General features: G+C 37.0%; 1 protein-coding gene across 2 annotated transcripts in view; it reads left to right on the top strand.

Annotated features, from left to right (window-relative positions):
* Positions 1 to 23,782, top strand: part of LOC140141864 (uncharacterized) — a 125,136-nt gene that overhangs the window by 66,773 nt on the left and 34,581 nt on the right. Inside the window, exons 8-11 of one of the 2 annotated variants that reach the window (XR_011857469.1) lie at positions 1,353 to 1,456; positions 9,404 to 9,587; positions 15,174 to 15,271; positions 16,214 to 17,603. Coding sequence is in view for 1 of the 2 variants with exons in the window: in XM_072163736.1 (XP_072019837.1) it covers positions 1,353 to 1,456; positions 9,404 to 9,587; positions 15,174 to 15,271; positions 16,214 to 16,653 (826 nt within the window). In the remaining variant the exon portion in view is untranslated. Of the gene's footprint in view, positions 1 to 1,352; positions 1,457 to 9,403; positions 9,588 to 15,173; positions 15,272 to 16,213; positions 20,733 to 23,782 lie in introns of those variants that run through there. The other variant, XM_072163736.1, reaches the window with a different exon arrangement.

The raw sequence follows: 23,782 nt of genomic DNA, 5'->3' as shown, positions 1-23,782 counted from the left end.
TGATAATGATGATTCGACAAAAAGCTATCTTTGATCTTTGATCAAATTTTTAATTGCTTGGTGCGCCGGTGAATTGAGATGTTTTGCCACTGGCAACTAAATAGTTACCGCAAGATTTTGAAACAAAGAGATCCTAAAAGGATGCCCAATCAGATTTGATATTGAAAGTTTTTTTGAATTTGGTCTTATTTTATAAGACCAAATCTTGAATATGTTTAATATATGAATTTGAACTTTATTGATGACGTTTTCATTTATATAGTACGAATACATTAAAGGTGATTAATGGGCGTTTGCTTGTGTAAGGTACTTTTTGTCTGACCATCTAGGTAACCAAAGATTTCCGGCAATCCTTTTTGCTTCAGGCTCTATGAAAACAGTTTTAAAAAGTTTAGTTTGACAAGTTCAACTTTTTTTTCAACTTGTCTCTTGAAGTTGATTTTTCTGACGTTCAACTGACCAGTCACAAATACATTGTGTATTGAAGATATCAAGGAATGAATAAAACGTTCGAACAAGTTGATTTATGGCGCACATGTTTCTTAGTTAAAGAACCTTAGGATTATTTTTGTCTTATTCGTGGTGGTTTATAAATAGTCTCGAAATGCAATGTTTTATTCTTTAAAAAGACAGCTTGATTGTGGCCTCTGATAGAGTGGAATAAATTCTGTTTTAGAACTCCAAAAAGAGGCGCCCCTTAAATAGCTTAAATGGCTCCTAAATTAAGCATATTTTAACCACAGAGTTGCGAATGAGTCAAATCACGATATTCTGTGAACAAATGGCAGTTAGTTTGAAGCTGGCTTTACCATGTTAACGAAGAATTTAAATATCACAGTTTTTTTGTCTTGTGGTTCTTGAGTTATGATGTAAAGAGTGTCAAAAAGAAACAGCTTCATAAAACGACACACAGGCCTATCGCAAATTTTAGTAAGTGCATGTTTTGCATTCCGTACCCATTCAAATCTCCAAGGTGTAACTGTTCATTAATCCCCTAATCTAGACAATGAAAATTAATGTTTTGGAATTGAACGACCATGACTACCTCGACACGCCTTTAAGCAGAAGGTTGCTTTTTATCCCGGATTTTTCACTCGTTACATTCAAAATAAATCGATTCGTTTTTTATTTTGTCTACTTTTAATAATGTCTATTAGAAAGAAACAGAGAGCGAGAGAGATATGAGGGGGAAGAGAGTGAAGCGGAGGGAGAGGGTGAGGGAGAGGGGATAGAGAGATGGAGAGAAAGGGGGATGAGGGGAGAGAGAGGGGGAGTGCAACAGGGGGAGTGATGCAAATTTATTTCTGAATTGTTATACTTATAAGGTTTCTCTTTCATGCTTCTTTCTTCAGATGCGAGAAAGCTTGTAACATGGGTTACTATGGCGAAGGCTGCACCAAGAAATGTACATGCACACCAGCCAGATTGTGTGATGTTGTTACCGGACGTTGCCAAGGTAACCAAGATGATAACCTTTTAATATAAATATCAGGAGTTAGATGTTAATTTAAGGGAATCAGGATTTAGATGTTTATGGGATGAGTAATCCTAACTTTTAACCATATCATTTCATATTCGTAGGACGTTGGTCATCTTACTTTTTATCTACTTCATGATGAATTGCATAATTTCCAACACCTAATAAATTGTGTTGTAAACGTAAACCTACGTTGAAAACATGGACTTAATATTTGGAAAAAGATCGTTTGACGTCATGACAAAATACGATAATAAGTTATCAATGTTCCAGATCAACCTTCTTATGTTACTCTGTTTATTCTTGTTAGTAATTTCAAATTTGGCACAAACTCTATTTCGAAAACTAAACAAAGAAAAATCATTCCTTCGAAATCATGTTATCTTCACAATGCATACATACGTTTGATTATGAATTTGATCATGTGGATAGCATTGTGGCAATTATCCAAAGCAAAGAGTAGTGTTTTAGGCATGAATTATGAGCAGACTTTTGTACTTAGAATTTAGAGCCAAGTTGGCACTCCTTGGTTACATATTGGCCCATTTCGAATTTCAAGAAAATAACAGAAAAAATAAATTCGACTAGACTTCAAGTGTCAAGAACTACCTTTTATTCTGTAAAATTAGCACACAATAATACCCGGGATCAAGCAACCTCAAGCCTATATCATGTAACTCACGTGGCTTGTAACTCATCTCTCATCATGCTAATGCCAACGCCCAAGACAAATGACATTGATGTATCCGGGGATGTTTAATATAATATGTTAGTTTATTCCTGTTATTTTAATGTAAAATAACCCAATTATGGAAACAATCAAAATCTATTAATATCAATATTGATGCTACATCACTCATGATTCGGAATATTATATGCTGGTGATGAAGCTTGTTGACAATGAGTTGATGACTGTGATTACCAAGTATTACCATCACGTCGCGTCCAGCTATCATGTTAACTCATGTTCTTAATCGGTGGGTCTCAAAATATGTCCCTGCCGATAATTATTCGAAAAGTTTTACGGATTAATATTAGGACATTTATACATGATCGTGAGAAGGGTCATGAGGATATAGTACGGACCTGTGCATAGCATATATTTTAGCCATGTACAATGTACATAATTGTACATAATAACGTATATTCTCATCCGCAGATTCTTTCCCCAAATTGCCAAAAGCTCAAATCGAAAGCCTTTTTGGGGCGCCCGCTACGGCGGCGTCCCCCATTATTGGGGCGCCCGCTACGGCGGCGTCCCCCATTATTTGGCTTGACTTTGCAAAAAGCTTCTAATTTCAGTCTTGCTAGATTTACTTCGTAACTGTTTTGCTTAAAATTATGCCCAGCTTAGAAATAAAACCACAATATGCTTGGATTTTATTTTATTATTGTTTTCTGATGTGCACGGGATAAAATGTTGTGCGTATATTCTTTGTTTAAAATACAAAATTAATGGACTTATAAAATCACCAAATACATCGTGACCTTTGTATGGTCAGGTATGGTTTAAACTGCAGTTTACCGCCTCTTAGAACCCGATAGACGGTGACATTTGACCATTCTAATTATGTATGTTTTGAACATGTTTGCACATGAACTAGTTGTTTACAGTGTGAAGAATCTACAACATGCTCATCTATCAGGGCACAGTTCTTAAACCCCAATACATTTGTGCATTCATTGAATGACCTTTGAAAATGTGAGTACAAAAACTCATACTCTGCAACTTAAGGTCAAATTTTGCACTATGATTGTTTAATTGAGGTTATTGATAATATGCCACTGGAATGAGGCCATTGTGGTCCATAGTGACCTTTGCACACCTAATCCTTAAACCAAACAAAACAACCACTGACCAATCATGAAATCACTAATTGGTTTTATGTGCTTCACTGCTAACTGATTGTGACCAAATATTATAACACAGCTCAGTATCTTTGTGGTGACTATCTCTGATAAAAAACATTAATTAACGAATATCAATTCTGCTCAGCAGAGAAAGGAATAAATTCGAAAGACATGATTGTGTTGAAGGTCAGAAGTGTATTTGCAACCCGAGTTGCCAACCCCGCGATATGGTAGCCCAATTAGGCGACTTTTAACTCGTGGTTCACCGTTGTTGGGCAGTTTAAAGCAATAATGTACGATTTAGGCCTACATCATTTTGTTAGTGTTTACCCAAAATGCTGAATGAAACAATATTTATTGTAATATGCCTAACTGCTGGGAAGGGTTCCTAGCAAGGTAAAGTGAAAGAAACCCCAATGGCTATTTTGTCCGTTTAAAATAGAGTTCTATGGCCGATTTAAAGTCATAATTATGACGTAATTTTGTTATTTATTAATTACTATTTTTAGCAGAATTAATAACATAAAAATGGGCTGTGCCCGTCTCATGAAGAATAACGATCGATCTTACCCTTGATTTAACAGGCCTGTCAATTTCTTGGAATTGTTTGATATGAAAGGAGGGTACGAATTTTTTGTATTAGTTTTAAGTATTTCCTAGCCTCTCTTAGCCACAGGGTTGGCTACAAAAGACACAAAGTATACCTTAGGATAAACTGGCATGAGTGCGCGGACCCCAGGTTTTCAACATTTCAGGATTGTTTGTGGACGGAGGTCGGGTGAAAAACGAAATTACGTTTACATGACTTTATCGAAATTCGTCGTGTGACAAGAATGAGTGTATAGATGACTAGGGGGGGGGGAAGCTTACTTATTTGTATCTTCTATACTATCCATCATATACACTAGGCCCTGCATAACAAAATTCAACAATATTCAATATCCAAAGCAATATCCTCACTACAATAGGCCCCCAAAACAGAACTCCCACCCCACATAATCGCAAATTGACACGAAAGCTTCATTCCATGAAGCATTTCTCTCGTATTTGATCATCATTTTATCCCGTCCAGCTCACATTGGGCGCCCCATTCCTTTTTAAAGGAATTTTTATTGTAATCCATCTTGTAACTCATTTATCTCCGATTGATTCGGAATGTGCAAATTAAAAGGGGTTCGCATAGTCCATGGGATGACGGGATTGATCCAGGGACGTACCCTGCGGAACAATTAGAACTGCCAGTATCCCGGGCCGAGCCGGTACATTTAATTCTTAGCCGATTAAGGGCTGGGGTATGAACGTTTGGACAGTATTTATTTTGGGACATTAGAGCACATCAGACATATCGAATTGCATTCTGAATACGAAGAATGTCCTTCTGATATCAAATAATTTTGATTTTTGAAATTCGCAATTTAATACACATTTTATGGCAAATCATTAAAATTGATATTTTTGATATTTAACAGTACTCGAAGTAAACTTTATAAATCTGATGATTTATACTTAACGTGTATGTAGGTGGGATGAAATGCCGACGATCAATTGAAAATTTTGACCTTTCGTATTGAAGATATGGATTTTTTTCCCAAAACACCAAAAAATTAGGTCTTTTTGGGAAAAAATCTATATCTTCAATATGAAAGGTCAAAATTTTCAATTGACCGTCGGCTTTTCCTCCTGCTACATACACTTTAAGAATATATCATTAGATTTATATAATTTACTTCGAGGACTGTTATATATCAAAAATTTGAAAATATCAAATTTTTATAATAATTTGTCATAAAATTTGTATTATATTGTGATTTTCAAAAAAATGAAAATTATTTGATATCAGAAAGACATGCTTCGTATTCAGAATGCAATTCGATAGGTCTGAGGTGCTCTCATGTCCCACAAAAACTGTCGAAACGCAATAAACGCTCATTTTAGATCCCTTAACATCATACTTTACCAACATAAGGAAAGAAAGATAATCCGATTTGAAATGGACAATTTCCACTAACATGTATTAGGGCCAGCTCTGTATTAGGGCTATGTAAAGTATATCATAAATTATATCACCAAAAGTTGCACAAATGTTCTCATGTAAATTTTGGTACCCGCAAGAAGATCAAAATCTCGATTCCCTAAGTTCAATTTAGTTGAAATCCGGTATGGTATTCTGATGTTATATTGTACGAAATTATGTCCCTACCGATAATTATTCGAAACACTACTGACATCTAAATGTGGACACATGTGCCTAAATTTATTTGGGTGAGACCCGGACTTTTAATATCGCCGTCCTGTTACGTGTAATCCGATTATCACCATGTCAACTGGATCACGCTTTTGAGTTCTGCACCACGATCGAAATGATCGCAACACAAAGTCTATGGCATGCACTATCAATTCCAAAAGGTGCGTGATCCAGTTACCAGAGGGAGTTATGTAACCACTTCGCTGGCGAATATCCCTGCAGAGATAGCTGGAGAGCACTGGTTTTTCTTTTGCTCCTCCTTCTTCATACTTTTTATTAGTTAGAATCCCGGGTTAGAATACGGTAGGCAAACAAATTATGACACGTAATTTAATAAGGCAAATTAAAAGAACAGAAATAATTGAAATTCAATCAATTAATCAGCAAAATAAACATGACACAAAAATGAATTAAAGCAAATAAGAACAAAATAAAACGAAACAATTATGACACTTACAATTTTTGATGATCAGACATGATGTAGGCAACGCTCTTCCATTTTAAAGTTTGATTTTTTTTCAAAAGCGATACTTGTCTAACTAATGCCGTGTAAGTAAATTGATTTGACAATTAATTTTCCTACCCAAAGCTGTAAGTCTCCTTCAATTTCCTCCACCATCCTACACCTCTTCCCTTTAACTTTATAGAGTAAAGTAGTTATTATATTGACATGATTGAAACGGCGTATACAGGGTGTCCCAAAAAAGCGGTCGTGACAAATCGTTTGCAAAAAAAATAGATTATCTTTATTTGATAAAACAGTAAAGATCTTGAATGGAAAACTACTTGCTGCAGAAATGTTGCGATTTTTATATCTTTATCAAAAATCAGAACATTATCGCTTGGGAATTTTATGAGAATTTCAAAAATGCCATTCATATTTTGGCAGGTCTGTCAGATCTTGAATTGTTGGACGAAATAGTAGAGACAATTTCCAGCTTCTGTCATGTTCCCTGTAACTCAAGAAAACCGAAATATTGTTAATATCATACTTAAAATTCTCAGAAAATGTCCTTATTTTATTACATCTTCTTTAGCCTGGGGATACCCAATCAGTGTAAAAACACTGTTTTCCATGGGTGCCACTGCCCAGTGTCCTTAAAGATACCTTATACACAAAAGGTTTGATTTGACAAAAATTAGACAAATTGCCAGTGGCGTAGATTTCTTTTTGACAATGGGGGAATGGGGTTGGAAAAATTTCTTGAAGTATAGAGAACCCAGCGCCTTTAGGCGACAGAGTAAGTTTATGGTACAAGTGCGCCATATTGAAGCTAAACTGGTGAAATTTGGTGCAAAAGTAACTATTGAGCGCAGACAAACGCACAAAGACTCAACAAACTTTCCATTGAGCAATACTGTGTGACTATAATAAGCATGATAAGTCAACAGAAAGTAATTGTTTTTATATCTCAAATCGAATATTTCTGTTTTTATACATTCTAGGTATCTTCTTGTATCATCCTTTGATCCTTGTTTTTTGTGTACCTCTTCCGTTTGAGACACCATTACCTACCTAAATAATCTCTGTTTTCTTGCAAATTATAGCTAAAAGATGTGGCTTATGTAAACAATGAATGATTGCTGAAGACACATTTAAAAGTTATTTCACCACGGTCGTTGGGCTCACTTTTTCTGGGACACTCTACATTATAAACTGAGAGTCCGCCACCTGCACAACACAAACATGGCTGTGATCAATATCATACTGATTTGGAACTTACGTCCTCAAAACTAACACTAAAGTAGGTTGATCACGTATCGTGTATTACACATTGAACATGAAATTGCCATCTGATTAACAATCCGATAATGCTCCTACTCAGAGTTACGGAGGTGATAGAGACTTACAACTTTGAGTAAAAATTGTTACACCCCACCCAGATACCAAAGTGTTAGGTTTCTGTACGCCTTAGCAACGGCTAGCGTAAGACAGTGCCTTGGGGCATGACAAGATCGGGGTAAAGATACTTGCATCCTTTAGATGGAATAGATTGTTAAAAGACAACACAGTTATGTCCGTTTTCATTATAATTTATATGGATATGTTTTGCGCATTAATAGGACTTTTTTTTTATAAGCCTACATAATTGTGTGCGGGATTGTTACTGGTCTGCCTTCGTATATTTTAACCAAGCACGTATATACATAATATAGCTTTTTTTTTATTATTCTTTCCATAAATTAAGTTGCCAAAAGCTCAAATCAAAAGCTTTTTTTATAATCTGTGTTATTATTGCTCATTATTTAATCTTCATTTATCTCGATTAAGATTAATTCAGAATTTGCAAATTAAAGGGTTCGAATGTCTATGGGATGAAGGGATTTGTCCAGGGACGTCATGGACGTACGCTGCGCGCGGAACAATAATTAGAACTGCCAGTATCCCCGGGCCGAGCCGGTACATTTAATTCTTAGCCGATTAACATCATACTTTGCCAACATAAGGAAAGGAAGATAATCCGATTTGAAATGGACAATTTCCACTTACATGTATTAGGGCTATGTAAAGTATATCATAAATAATTATCATCTAAAGTTAAAAAAATGTTTTCATGTAAATTTTGGTACTCGCAAGAGGATCAAAATCTCTATTCCCCAAGTTCAATTTAGTTGAAATCCGGTATGGTATTCTGATGTTAATTGACGATGAAATGATTGTAGGAAATTATCAAAGGGAAATTTAATGAGGAAGAGAGCCTTGTTTATGGGCTCTGTCGACACCCCCCTGGTCATTAATGCTGCCTCATCAGCTACACAGATTAATAAGAGGGATATCCTATTGTTTGCAGTATCTCCCTTTGTCTAATTGATATTTTATGCAAGAATAATTATGAATATGACTTTATCATGGTTGTTTTACCTTGCTAATAACCCACATCTGGTCTGAAATTGAACTTCAGTTAACTAAAATGCTATCTTTTATAACCCGAGGCATAGCAAAATGACAGAAGCGTATTAGCATGCATGATATGTTATACATATGTCCATGATAGCATGACTTGTACAATAATAAAAATATGTTTAAAATGCCTGGAAAATGTTTTGAAATGTAATTGTTTGCTTGACGTTATGTTTCAAAACAACTCCTGGGAAAAACATGTCAATGACTTCTGAATAGACGATGGAAAAGTCGTTATGTGGAGGAAAAATAAAGTAGGGCCTGTGGTTTGCTCATTGACTTAGGGACCGTTCGCAAACACTTGTAAGGGGGGGGCCTGATGCAAATAGGGGGGCCTGAAAAATGACCACAAATTTTCCTGGAAAAAATTGAGTTTATATGCTTTTCTATGGGGTTGACCCATAATTTTCATGTCAAAAAGGGGGGCCTGACATTTTCGAGATCTGTAAAGGGGGGGCGAAAAATTTTCGCGATAAAATTTTTTTGCATTAGGCCCCCCCCCTCACAAGTATTTGTGAACGGTCCCTTACATTCGTGGTGCAATTCATTTGTTTGCTAATAATACAAGTTGGGCCTATTTTGAAATTGTGTTACTAACACCAGACCAGAAATAATTATTCTTTTAAAGAAAAGTTAATATTTAGTAAGTTGTTTATTGGATGTACCTCGATATGAAAAATAATAATAAAGAAACCACATAAAATTTCGTCATTAGCGAAAGTTTTGCCGAAAAGGGTACATTTTTCAACATCTTCCTATAAAGACGATTTTCTTGATAAAATCGTCAAATTCGGGACTCAACTACCCTTCGTCCGTATAATGATCCTATTCCACATATTACCAAATGGTTTCATATATTAAGGCGTAATACGTTTTAGTATTTTTACGATTAAATAATTCAATAAAAATGTGTTTTTTTTCATTTCAGCGTCACCAACGATATTCCCAGACTTTGACAGCAATGCGGTACAACTCGGCGACGTCAGATTAGTCTCGTCACCACTCTTATTGTACATCATCATCGCATGTGGAGCGTTTGCATTTGTAACTGTTTTAGCGATGGCGATACTTGCTACCAGAAATGCCAAGCTTAATAGGAGAGGATCCTACAGGTGAGATCATAAGCTATGACGTAACTCTTGTATAAATTTGAACTGCATTTACGGTCACGTGCTGCTTTGCACTTTCGAATTATGACCCCGTTTCAAGCTAAAATGGATATATTTGTGAATTCTGTGAGATACAAAAGGAATTGATCATGATCTGTTCAAAGTAGAACAAGTTTTTTGTAAAGGCACGCCTTCGTATATCCATTATGATTACAGCTGCACTATGCTATTCATATCTCAAAAGTCAAATTGTCTTTACAATTTAAAAAAAAAAGAATATGCCAATTGTTTTAATACCACCGTAATTATAGAATCAATATAGGGATTAACATGATTAATATATAGATTGATTGATTTTAATATTGCATGGAGCTTTGCTTCCAAATTCAACACTCTGGCTTATTAACATTCTGCTCGACTAATGCTTTCTATTATTGAAATACCACTCGCTTTTAACTTTGCTTCCCGATTTCTCGTCTTCTGTTTATATATTCATCATGGAATACCACTGTTTTACCACTGTGGTTTTACTCAAGCAGATTCATCATGTTCATAGATCAGTTAGGCACATCGTCACATCTGAAAGTCCCCGGTATAGTTCTATCCTGTGCATTTGACTGATTATTTATTTAATGGTATGGCTGGTAATAATGACGGTGTTGAAACTAAATGTTATAACTTTCATTTGTAAGGAACAGAGAAAAAATTGGTAAAACTTTCCATAGAATTTTGTTCTTCGAATCAGATATTGGCTTGCCTATGGTCGATGAACTTGTGATAATATTCAAGAGTTTGACATCTACATTTTGCTATCAAAAAGCTTCATCAGTTTTGATCTCCAAAATTATGCTTGTGAGCCTTTGTTAACCCAATTAATCTCATTCTTGGGCAACAAATTTTACAAAAAAAAATCAAAGGTATTCTGTTGATTCGGAGCATATTTTGATTGACATTTTCAGTCTGTTGATAACTCTGACTCTTTTTCAGGTCACCATTTCATTGTATATTGTACTTGTGACAATGGGAATCACAACACTGATGCGCATTATCATGCACTTGTTACGGCTTCAATATTTGAGCCAATTTTCCGTCTTAATGTTGATTCAACTCGGCTGACTCAAGTTTGGAAGTCCTCCAGGGTAATTTTTGTGATTGCGTTTTTCTTCCTTTCTGCATTTGATATTGAAGAACTTGTTGTCGAACTATGCTCTTTAGAATTTGATTACTATAAAATAAGATCGAGCACGTCTACGTACGCTCTCCAACACTAGGATCCACAGCATGCTCATCTGTCAGGGGAACAGTTCTTAAACCCCAATACATTTGTACATTCATTGAATGACCTTTGAAGATTTGGGTACAAAACTCATATTCTGCAACTTGAGGTCAAATTTTGCACTATGATTATGTAATTGAGGTCATTGGACTATGTCACTGGGAGGAGGCTCTTGTGGGCCATAGTGCAAGGTGTATTCATCTGCCACTGAACGTTATTCAGAGACAATACACAGTGCTGAAGGCGACACTCTTCGGTCATTAAACTCCCACACCAATTAAATGAAATGAAATTGTTCCGATGTGTAAACTCAAAACGATTGATTGTATAACAAATTGTTTCCTATAGATTAATAAAATGCTATGAACTTTTAATTGTTAGTCATAGATTCTCGAGCAAAACCATAGACCAGTGATGTGATCCACATTGATGGCTGATAAACCGGACCAACCATACACCTTGTTTTTGAAGACCTGTCATGCCTGTGGACAAACCATTATATCAGGCAACCACAAAGGCATAACGGGCAAAATGGTTTACTACTCCCCCAATTTAAAGTCGCCCCCCCCCCAATAAAATGATGTACCGACACGACACAAATGCCGCAAATCTTTAGAGCAAAACAAAACAAAGGACAAAAAACAAAAGGAGACTTGTTGAAGATGCCAAACATGTTGAAAGAAAAATACACAGACGTTTTCGTGCCATGGGGGTCACTCCTATTGTAGAGGTGTCGCATATGTAGGGCTGTTAAGACTCCCCTTTTCAGCATCTCTGTCACCCAAAGACACTATTCTCAATGAAACACATGCTCTATATCACCCAAAGACCCCTTATTTTATCCATTTGATCTATCACCCAAACGACCTTATTTTTCAAGTTGCAACGTTCATTTATCACTGATGTTGTTACTTATAGAGGCCCTGCATGAAATTATCGATTGGCTCCAAACAAAGGATTTGAGCCGGTGTCCTTCACCGTAGTTATGGCGGAGTGCAGTCCATTCAATCAAATGTTGTCACCGAACTGTCACGGTAGATTGCAATCATGCTTTTGTTGAATGCATTTGAGTAGTCCGCCATATTTACGGGATGATACGTCACATGCAAGGCCTCTATTACAGTGTAGCAAAGCCATTTGTAACCGATTGGAATACAATCAAGGCTTCGTTGTGACTGTTGTGGCTCTCACCAAAAGGCACCATTTAAAAAGTTAAAAAAGTAATTTTCTCACCCATTGCCCTCCCAATTTACCGGCCAAAAGTTCATCTCTATACCCAAAGACCCTGGTATTTTTTTTTCCTTTTTCTCTCACCAAAATGGCTCTTACACCTATATCAACCTCATATTGAAGTTTCCCCCTCCCGGGTTTCATGCCCCTTAAAAACTAAAAATACATTTCCACAACTTGACGCCCTATTTTTGACACAGGACCCGGGTACAGGACAGTCCGTTATTTCCATTTAAATCAAATTAATCTTACAATTTGTCTCTTTATTTGATTCAATTTATATGCGGCCTGTTTTAACTTTAAGAGTGTTAGTATTTATCCTTACCTTTGTAAGATGTCATGGTCATTGGTTCACTTGTCAGAGTCAGTTCCTTCAGGAATTGACTGGAACACCTTGTACGGAAGACCTGTTCGTAGAAACAGATGCGGTTAATTGGCCATTAATGGATCATCATGGGCAGGTGTTTACAGATCCATGGTATCTTTGTTCTGGGTTTTCATACACACGCACAACAGGTTAATTTTGTGTCATTGGTTTGCGATATATCTCGTCTGGCCAAATGGTCAGAACGATTAGTATTGCCATAGCTTGCTCTTTAAACGTGTGGAAGTATACATGCAAATGACAACGTCGTACGTATCATTCTGTCCCATATGGAAAGGTTTCTATACAAAAACGATTCTCTTATAAACCATGCGCACAGTTTCACCTCGATACACCTGAGCACACATTTTCCTCCAAGAGCTTCCAAGCAGAGAACAACAAGCAGTGAATGTCTCCACCACAGTTTTTGATTACATTACACGGTTGAGTGCATGGCAATGTGAGAGCTGTGGAGCTTCTAGCTGAAAATGGGCCTCTTTGATTGGTTTTTGTCGAAACCTCAACGTTCATCCAATCAGATTTTATTTTATATCAAACGAAAGCTAACACTTCCCCCTAAAAACACTTTTAGTCACTAGGTCAACAGATAACGCCATTCAATGTTATAGCAAGGCGAATGTGGTAAATTTGTTGAAAACTATCTATCCAAGCACATTTTTTTACCATAATGTAGGTTTTACAAGTCAAAACCTCAAGTGTTCCTTACAATATCTGACAAATTTTATGTCATTAATTAATTAATTAAATGTAAAAGCACACTTTTATTGTCCATACACTAGAGTCACTAGAATGAGCAATGGCCAATTCTCTTTAAATTGCAAATCTTGTGCAAAAAGTTACTATTTTCGCCTGTTTTGTCATACGGATGTAAATTCAATGAACTATGACTTTGCTAAAGAGCGAAATTTGCGACTATATCGTATAAAGTCACTTCTGGATCACATATATGGCCATGAAGGCACGGTTACAACTGTATTTCTAGTATTACCCTTAGAAGTAATGATGACACGTGATTAACTACCAAAATAGGTTAAAACGCGGTACTTCTGCATTGAACCATGTCAGAGAATAAGGATAATCACCAAGGGTCCATTTCACTAAACTTTTAACCCTTCGTAATTCAAGTAACTGTTCTTAAAGTTACGAATACCCAATACTACAGTTTGTCCGCTATGAAGTACAAAGTGACAACGCGCGCGTATACAGCGCGTTAACAGTGCGTAGTGCTGCGTCTCTGCTGCAGGTATGCGTGCCTTCAAAGTCGGCACAATGTGTGCGTCCGCGTCTGTACTTTGTACTTCAGAGTAGACTGACTAGACGTAACTTTAAGGAGGGTCCCTGTTGTAAATCTCTATTACTTATACCAAGGGTACTGCTCGTAACTTTTATCGGTGTCATGGTGTGCATATGAAGAATATCGTGTTCTCTCAAATCTTAACATTGCATACTGATTTGCTAATGTTAAGTCATACTGTTACACATAAAAGGCCAATAATATTTAATAAACGATATGGGTGATTGTTGACCTGAGAACATGAGATAGTGGGACTTAAACTTGTCAAAATATGACACACCTAGTCGTACATCTTCTCATTCCATGAGATTGATCAGGTATACATAGATCACTATGATCTCAAACTCAAACATGCTCATCAGCTAGTGCAAAGTTCCTTAACCCCAATAGATTTATGCATTGACATTTCCATGTGTTGGGTACAAAATCTCATCCTCCATATCGAGGTCAACCGTTGAGCTATGAATGGTTGAATGGGGGTTATTGAACTGTGCCATGAGATGAGGCCATGTTGGGCTCACAGTGAGATCCTTGATTGTTAGGATCTTTGGTAAATAATTATATGAAGACACGTAGGACTGGTGGTGGCATTTATTTTTGTGTCATAACTGATGGCGCAATTCACGTTTTAAATTTAGTAAGAAATTGTGCAACCATCGGTATTGGGCTCGGCATGCATGTCATTCATCATGTTCATTTCTCTAAGTTCAATAGTCGAGTACAAGTATCATCATAGTAACACAGTGGCGTTCGTCCGCAGGTTTTGGGGGTAGGGGATATCATATATGTGTGTGTGGGGGCGGGGGGACACACGGGTCTTGATTGCCGGGCTTGATTGATCCTCCCGACTGTTGAATTTTCTCCCGACTGGGTGCCCGGGCGTGGGTGCACCCCCGGCCCCCTCGACTTACCAGCAAAAGTGTGGAAGGTGGGGTGTTTGTAGCTTACTCTTTTCACTGTATTCTTTACCGCTTGTGCTTACCTTCACCAGCACTACACATATTTTCTTTCAAATCTACTTTGCTCATGCGAGCTTCACGTAGTAGTAGATGGCTGTCCCTATATTTCTTTTTCTTCCTAACATTTCGTGTTTTCTTGATTATCTTTCCACATTAAGTTTTTTACGCTTATTATTATATTATGCATTTTAACTGCCGCACTGCACTGATGCACAACACTACACCGGATTTATTGCTTGTCTCTTTTCTGCCGCAATTTTCGTCTTCGATCTTGCACTTCCATAACAACATCGCTAACATTGCTTTCGCAATTTTGCTGGATGCTATATGCTTTGCCGCAATTGTCTCTCTGCTTACATTGCACATTACGGATCTCAATATGCTTGTGTAGTCGAGTCTTCAGGCATTTTGATTTGCATTGTTTTAAACTTTGTTTTGCCGATAGAACTATGGAAAAACCAGATGATTTGTTTATGATTGAGATGGACATGGATATGAGAGAACTTGAAGCTGATATTGATATGAACAGTAATCAAATGCAAGGTTTGTATAATGAAGATTGATTCATTGATTGATTATTTGATTGATGGAAGATATTACCCAAACTAGATATTACCGGTCATAGTCTGAAACGTACGTCAGCCGGGACGTCAAATGGAATGTCGTGAATAAAGTTCTGACATGACTGCTTTTACCGATTGTCATCATGGTCATTTTCTTTCCAATTCGAGAGTTTGAGAAAATAATTGTTACAACTTTATTGAAGCATTATAGAGGGCGTCAGATATATAAGTGCAAGCGCAGCCCAGACAGAGGCAGATATTCACAGACGGTATAGGACACGCGTCACGTTACTCACGAGGCTCACGAAAATACCCCGGGGAAATTCCTAGTCTGAGAGCCCATTCAAAATATACGGTTATTGATTACAAATTTTAAAAAAAAACATACTTATAATGGAGTTCGTTGTCAGTTTTAGAATAACTTTCACAATACACAGGCACATTTATAATAATACTTTGTGAAGATTTCATGATGTTAAGGCGACGTCAAAATGTAGGTAGTTGCACACTAAACTAACTCACACTATGGCAGAAAATGTCAGTTCTAATGTCACATAGATTCAGCTCGTCCTGCATGCCGCCCTCGCGAGATATTGTTCGTTAGCATCAGCGCAACTTATAGCGAGTACGAATCTCTGCTCATTTTGGTATTAAATGATAGCAACGATTAAACTTAGTTCCAAACATCTCATTCTGAGCTTCAAACAAAAGACAAAGGAATATTGTTTCTGCACCCATCCAGCTCTTGGTTGTAAGATTGATTTACCAACAGTATATAGCCTAGATGGAAACAGGGCAAAAATTAATTTCGCGTATCAAGTATTTTGTCAATTCTTCGTAGATTTTAAAGTTCCATGTTTTCACACATTCGATGTTACAAACGTATTAAACTATTTTTATTTTTATTACATTTTCGTTCCAGATGTGAAAGCACAGAATGGACGATACAAAAAGAATTCCAATGTGCGGTTGATTTCACAGAAACCCAGAGGGGGCTTCAACACCGATAAAGGTTTACAAGCAGTTCTCATGCGATTACAAGCACCGGACGACAGTGGTAAAGGTTATCTAGCACCATTGGGCGGTGATGGAGGCTACGGGGGTAGCAGTGATGACGTATTACAGACTTCGTTATCACCACCAAGAGAACGACATCGTCACGAGACAGGTTCGACCACGGGGACGCGGGACAGTGGATGCAGCAGTGCAGAAGGTAGCGCAGATGACATTGACCATCTGGGGTTGCCTGAAGAGGAAAACAGACCTCCTTCGAGACATTCTCAGTCTACGGATCTTAGTTCTGATGAAACCGATACAAGCAGCGATGATACACCGTCATTTACTGAATTTACGAGAGTATGAACTCTGACTCTGTGAAATAGATGCAAGGGGGAAAATCAGTTTGATCGCTTGGTGGTGGTGATGATTATGATGGTGATGAGTTTAGATAATCGATAGAAAACAACAGTTCGAGGTGTCTGACATTTTTGTCCACGTCCAAGTTCGTGGCCTGACAAGGACTTATCAAAAAACACATTGGTCATGAAGTTTGTATGTTGACCAGTAGCTTGACCCCACCAGTCCTTCAACTACTATACGCGCGGTCATCAGGTTGTGTTTGCAGCGGCCATTTTGTACCGCCATATCATGTTTACTAGTTTCGAGAGAGGATACGAGGGACTCAGGCTAGTTGACCAGTATTACCAATGCAGTCAGTTACACTCGATCGCAAACATTCCCATCTGTCCGGAGACAGTTCTTTAACCATAATATGTTTGTACATTCATAGAATTCACAGAATAACATCATTTAACGTTGGCTGCAAAAACTCTGTAACTATAGAGGTCAAATTATCAGCTATGGTTGTTAAACGGGACACTTTGGCTCATTGTGTTAGCGTCAAATCCTTCAAAAAAGTATTAAAATGCCGTAAATATTCGCCTAATGACGCACATGGGTTCCTTTGCCTTAAAAAATAGAGGGCTCCCTGGTAATTTCCTGGTTCTTCTGGTAATCCCAACAAGAATCAAGGGTCCGAGCCCTTATTTGCTGGTGAGAATTTTTACTGGAGGTACTGTTAGTTTATGCCTAAAATTCCAGTTATGTCAAGGGTGCCCATATGCGCCATTAGGCGAATTTTTACGGTACTTCGTGGTTGATGAAGGTGTAAACCTTGCGTACTTTACAACAAGAATTTAAATTGTTTGAACTCGAAGTTCTTCCAGAATGTATAATGCAACAAGAAATGAAATATATTTGTTTGGTATTTTACGTTTAAGGTACGGACTCTATAATGGTAATAAAGAGTTAAGGTACGAGTAACATATATACTCATATATATATATATATATATCAGAGCCAGGATTACATGTTACTAACATGTCCAGCATACCAGACATTTGGAGTATACCGCTATTGGGCAAAACATTAATGTCTCGAAGCTTTTGAATATTTTAAACTCCAAATGTGGATTGCGTTTTTTCCACTCCACTCCAAACCTCAGTCAAACTTTACATTCTTATACACGTAGTGAAATTTTTTTCGCTAATTTAAAGTGCTAATTGCACAATTCTGTCAACAAGTGCATTTAAAACACATCTATTTTTTACCGAAATTAGTGGGTAATTTTTGTACAGCAAAAATGGAGGGAAAATTTGGGTAAATTTCTCAAAGACAAATGGAAATGCGCCCCGCAAATCAAACTTGAGCTTTAAGACATACCATTTTGTTTTGCCTTACGAATGGTTAAACAAATATTACACTAGTCACTAGCCTAGGTGCCCAATGTAGCAGATGTGTCACATATGATGGTTGTATCAACATTATGTATTTAAAACAGGTCATCGGCTCATCATGTGGACAGGCCTTAAAAATTTGAAGCATAAAGACCTGTGAAAAACCAAAATCACAGGTCATATAAATTGGTCATCCTAATTTTTAAGGCGCTGACCACGTAATTCCGGGACCAGGGTTTGATTTCAATAACATTTGCGATGCATCATAAGTCTTTTACCCATTGTAAGGCGTTAAATGTGTTTATAGAGTGTTACTACTAGAATTACAATACATTCACTTGCCTATGAGCTATGGATAAAGCGTTGTCCAGATACAACAGGTGACACGATTGAATACCAGAACCACACATTCAGGTGGTTATAAGCTGCTATAGATGGAATGTAGTCCACGTGTAACAGGTGATTATTGTATTCCTGGTAGGCCTATGTACCCACAAGATGTAATGGCCGACTGTGACGAAACTGAAAATGACACAAGGACCTGGGTAATTATATCTCTGGTAACGCTCAATATTACGTAATGTAATGTATTGTATTGTCCAATGATTTTTGGTGGAAAACCACTGGGTATGCATCTGATAATCATTGAAATTTTGTTTTGCTTGGCTCTGCCATAAATTACGTGAAATAATGTGTGCTACCTGCTAATGCAGGTTCATTATATGTTGTATTGTTATAGTTTTACAAATATTTTTAATACATTTATTCCTGTCTTGCTGCATCATGTGCATTGGGCTATTCCAAAAAATAGACGAACACCCCCTAATGCGATATGGGATGTACATCTATTTGCTGAAATTGCCGTTATAAAGGTAATCTTTAGTGTTACTGAAACTCACTTTGTCTTTCTATTGTAAGGTAATTGAATTGTAAGATTGTATTTTTCCTTCGTGTGCCATAACATCCCTTCAAACCGTGGCGCACGGCGGGTTCGAATCTCTCTGGCGTCAACGTGTCGTACACTTAGACAAGGCTCTTTACCACTGCTGTCTCTCCCCACACAGATGTATAATCATTATTCAATGCCGGGAAGGTAAAAGACTCGCAGTATATGATGGAGGGGTGTATCAATCCCCCAGCAACATTACCTGGTAGAGTCTGGCGCAATCGCTTCAAATGAGAGATGGGCACTGCGACCTGTAAGCATTTTCATTTCATTTCAATTCATATTTAGCACAGGTTCGTTCCCTTAGGCTTAACCTTTTAAACGCCTATATTATATAAATAAATGGAAAGTGAATTCATTAAATATTATGTAAAAAGAAATCAGGAAAAGAAAAACAAAAACAAAATAGGTAGACCGTGGAATAGTCTAACCCCTATGTGAAATATATTTATTTATTTAATTCATGTTACTTAATAATGTGTTCAAAACAAAATATTGTATTGTTAATGGTATTAGGCTGTAATGTAATGTGAGGTGATGTCAAATTCTATATTTTTACTAATAGGAGCATTTTCAGGCCTTATGGAATAAACTCATCATTACATAATGCTATGTAAAATGGAACTTCATAGGCAAATCATTTTAAAACTTAATACATGAATCGTGAGGAATATACAATTCCTTTGTATTTATACATATTATGTAAGCCACATTTTTACATAAGCTGTATAATTTTACATATCATTTGTTACGTGTATTCCATAAATGATCGGAACCTTGCAAAGACAAGGGGATCCACTTTTTTTAAAACAAAAATATTTACAAATATTTTCTCCATTTTAAAATGGATTGTCTTTCAGAAACTTTAATTCCCATTTTTAAATATATTTCAATCATTCGATATTTCCCCTTTTCGGAAAGTCTGTTTTTAAGGTAAAAAGTAAATAAAATGCTAGGTCTTCTTTAGGGGTACCAATAATTTATGGAATAGTCCGAAATAAAATTCGTTTCACATAAATTCCGAAAGTGGAATATTATTGCATAATTTTGGATTCTTGTTCGACATGTTTGATTATACTTTATTTCATTTTGACACCCCGATGTTGCGAGGTGAAGCCGGTCTTATTAAATACATTGTGGTGCAATTCGTACACCGTCATGTGATAAAAATAAGGCAATGTGAGAACCAACAACATGAACAACGTGTTGATAAATATCACTTAATTGTGTGGGCCCAGAACCCCATGGCGTTATTTCTATTAAGGGATAGCTTCAAACCTCAACCGCCAGTCAACCGCAGGCGTCCTGGCTGCACAGAAAAAATATGGCAACAATTCTCAACAACAGGCTAAAAAGAAATACAAACGCGGATATGTGGGTAAAAAAAAGAAAGAAGAAGAATAAAAAGAAATTCCTGTAAAAAAAGAAAGAAAATTGTCATGCCTGTTTCTATTGTTGGGAATTTTTTTTACAACAGAACGCGTTCAATATGCATGTTCTGTCAAGGCTAAGGACGCGGTCAATCGGTGGGTGGGGTTTGAAACTTTTGAAATAATAATATACTTATAAATCTGCACCAGGCCTTGGTTGTATCAATTGTAACTAATACAGGATTACCAATGTTTGGTGTCTATATTTTGTAATTATTTTGTAATATACACATGTATGTACAGAAAATGCAACCATTCCGATGTTATAATACATGTAATATGAAAGTGTTAATAGATTTATTACATGAGCGACAGCTCAATAAAATATGAAATGTGTACAAAAAGAGTTTTTTTTAGTTTGTTCTCATTTTGTGTTTTTTAGGTCTAGACTATGCCATAGTCGACTTATGAGAAATACGAATATGACAATATTAAGGGGTAGAGGAGATACAAACCACCAGAGCTCAACTTTTACTCATGTCCACGAATCAATAATCATCCCCCTCAGACACCCTTTTCGCCTCTGCGTTGGACACACAACAGGAACACTATATGTTTCAAGCAATAATTTATACAATAATAGTGAAAACATGTTCTCGAATGGCTATAATTCAGCCTTGATTTCACCAATTTTCGGCTTTTTTCAAACTAAAATTGAACACAATAATAGTACCAAAATGGTCTACCAAATGGCCTCAATTGGGCTTTCATTTTGCAAATGTTTCTCACTTCTCGGGGGCACATTCCCCCTCACACACACCCCTGCGTCGCGTAAGCGTGCCGCGAAGTCTTCGCGGACATTATTAACAGTTTATACATCAACTGACTGCCCCCCCCACTTTCAAAATCTTTCCACCGCCGCTGACCGACACGACACAAATGCTGCATATCTTTTAGAGAGCAACTTACAAGGTTCAAAACACAAAAGGAAACTTGTCGAAGATGCCAAACATGTTCAAAGAAAAATACACAGTTTGTTTATATCGACGTTTTCATGCCCTATGGTCACTCCCATTGTGGAGGTGACGCATATCATGCTACATATGTAAGGCTGTTAAGGCTCCCTTTTTCAGCATCTCTGTCACCCAAAGACACTTATATCATTGGAACACACCCCTTATTTTATCCATTCGATATATCACTCAAACGTCCTTATTTTTCAATTTGAACAGCAACGTTCATTTATCACTGATGTTGTTAATATTGCAGTTTTCATGACGTTTTCATGCCCTGTGGTCACTCCCATTGTGGAGGTGACGCATATCATGCTACATATGTAAGGCTGTTAAGGCTCCCTTTTTCAGCATCTCTGTCACCCAAAGACACTTATATCATTGGAACACACCCCCTATTTTATCCATTCGATATATCACTCAAACGTCCTTATTTTTCAATTTGAACAGCAACGTTCATTTATCACTGATGTTGTTAATATTGCAGTGTAGCAAAGCCATTTTTAGCCTTTTAGAACTAGAAATTCAATGTTCAAGGCTTCGTCGTGACTGTTGTGGCTCTCACCAAAATGCACCATTTAAACAGTTAAAAAAGTAAATTACTCAACCATTGCCCTTCTAATTTACCGGCCAATAGTCCATCTCTATTCCCAAAACCCTGGTATTTTTTTACCTTTTTCTCTCACCAAAATGGCACTTACTGAGAAAGTCGCAGCCTTACACCTATATCAACCTCATATTGAAGTTCCCCCTCCCGGGTTTCATGCCCCTTTGAAACAAAAAAATAAATTTCCACAACTTGACGCCCTGTTTTTGACACCCGGGTACAGGACAGTCCGTTTCTGTAAATCAAATTAATCTAACAATTTGTCTCTTTATTTGATTCAATTTATTTGCGGCCTGTTTTAACTTAAAGAGTGTTAATATTTATCATTACCTTTGTAAGCTATCATGGTCATTGGTTCACTTGTCAGAGTCAGTTCCTTCAGGAATTGACTGGAACACCTTGTACGGAAGACCTGTTCGTAGAAACAGATGCGGTTAATTGGCCATTAATGGATCATCATGGGCAGGTGTTTACAGATCCATGGTATCTTTGTTCTGGGTTTTCATATACAAGCACATCAACAGGTTAATTTTGTGTCATTGGTTTGCGATATATCTCGTCTGGCCAAGTGGTCAGAAAGATTAGTATTGCCATAGCTTGCTCTTTAAACGTGTGGAAGTATACATGCAAATGACAACGTCGTACATATCATTCTGTCCCATATGGAAAGGTTTCTATACAAAAACGATGGTCTTATAAACCATGCGCACAGTTTCCACCTCGATACACCTGAGCACACATTTTCCTCCAAGAGCTTCCAAGCAGAGAACAACAAGCAGTGAATGTCTCCAACGCAGTCTTTGATTACACTACACGGTTGAGTGCATAGCAATGTCATGTGAGAGCTGTGGAGCTTCTAGCTGAAAACTGGGCCTCTTTGATTGGTTTTTGTCAAAACCTCAAGTGTTACCTTCATCCAATCAGAATTTTTTTTATATCAAACGAAAGCTAACACTTCCCCCTAAAAACACTTTTAGTCACTAGGTCAACAGATAACGCCATTCAATGTTATAGCAAGGCGAATGTGGTAAATCTGTTGAAAAGTATCTATCCAAGCACATTTTTTTACCATAATGTAGGTTTTAGAAGTCAAAATCTCAAGTGTTCCTTACAATATTTGTCAAATTTTATGTCATTAATTAATTAATTGATTAATTAAATGTAAAAGCACACTTTTATTGTCCATACACTAGAGTCACTAGAATGAGCAATTACCAATTCTCTTTAAATTGCAAATCTTGTGCAAAAAGATACTATTTTCGCCTGTTTTGTCATACGGATGTAAATTCAATGAACTATGACTTTGCTAAAAGAGCGAAATTTGCGACTATATCGTATAAAGTCACTTCTGGATCACATATATGGTCATGAAGGCACGGTTACAACTGTATTTCTAGTATTACCCGTAGAAGTAATGATGACACATGATTAACTACCAAAATAGGTTAAAACGCGGTACTTCTGCATTGAACCATGTCAGAGAATAAGGATAAAGACCAAGGGTCCATTTCACTAAACTTTTAACCCTTCGTAATTCAAGTAACTGTTCTTAAAGTGACAACGCGCGCGTATACAGTGCGTTAACAGTGCGTAGTGATACGTATCTGCTGCAGGTATGCGTGCCTTCAAAGTCGGCACAATATCTTCGTCCGCGTCTGTACTTTGTACTTCAGAGTAGACTGACTATAGACGTAACTTTAAGGAGGGTCGCTGTTGTAAATCTCTATTACTTATACCAAGGGGACTTCTCTCAAATCTTAACATTGCATACTGATTTGCTTATGTTAAGTCATACTGTTACACATATAAAAATTCCTTTA

This window comes from Amphiura filiformis, chromosome 20, assembly GCF_039555335.1.
Source record: "Amphiura filiformis chromosome 20, Afil_fr2py, whole genome shotgun sequence".
Taxonomy (NCBI): Eukaryota; Metazoa; Echinodermata; class Ophiuroidea; order Amphilepidida; family Amphiuridae; genus Amphiura; species Amphiura filiformis.
The sequence above is the reverse complement of the archived record's forward strand: the minus strand, read 5'-3'. Positions and strand labels throughout refer to the sequence as shown.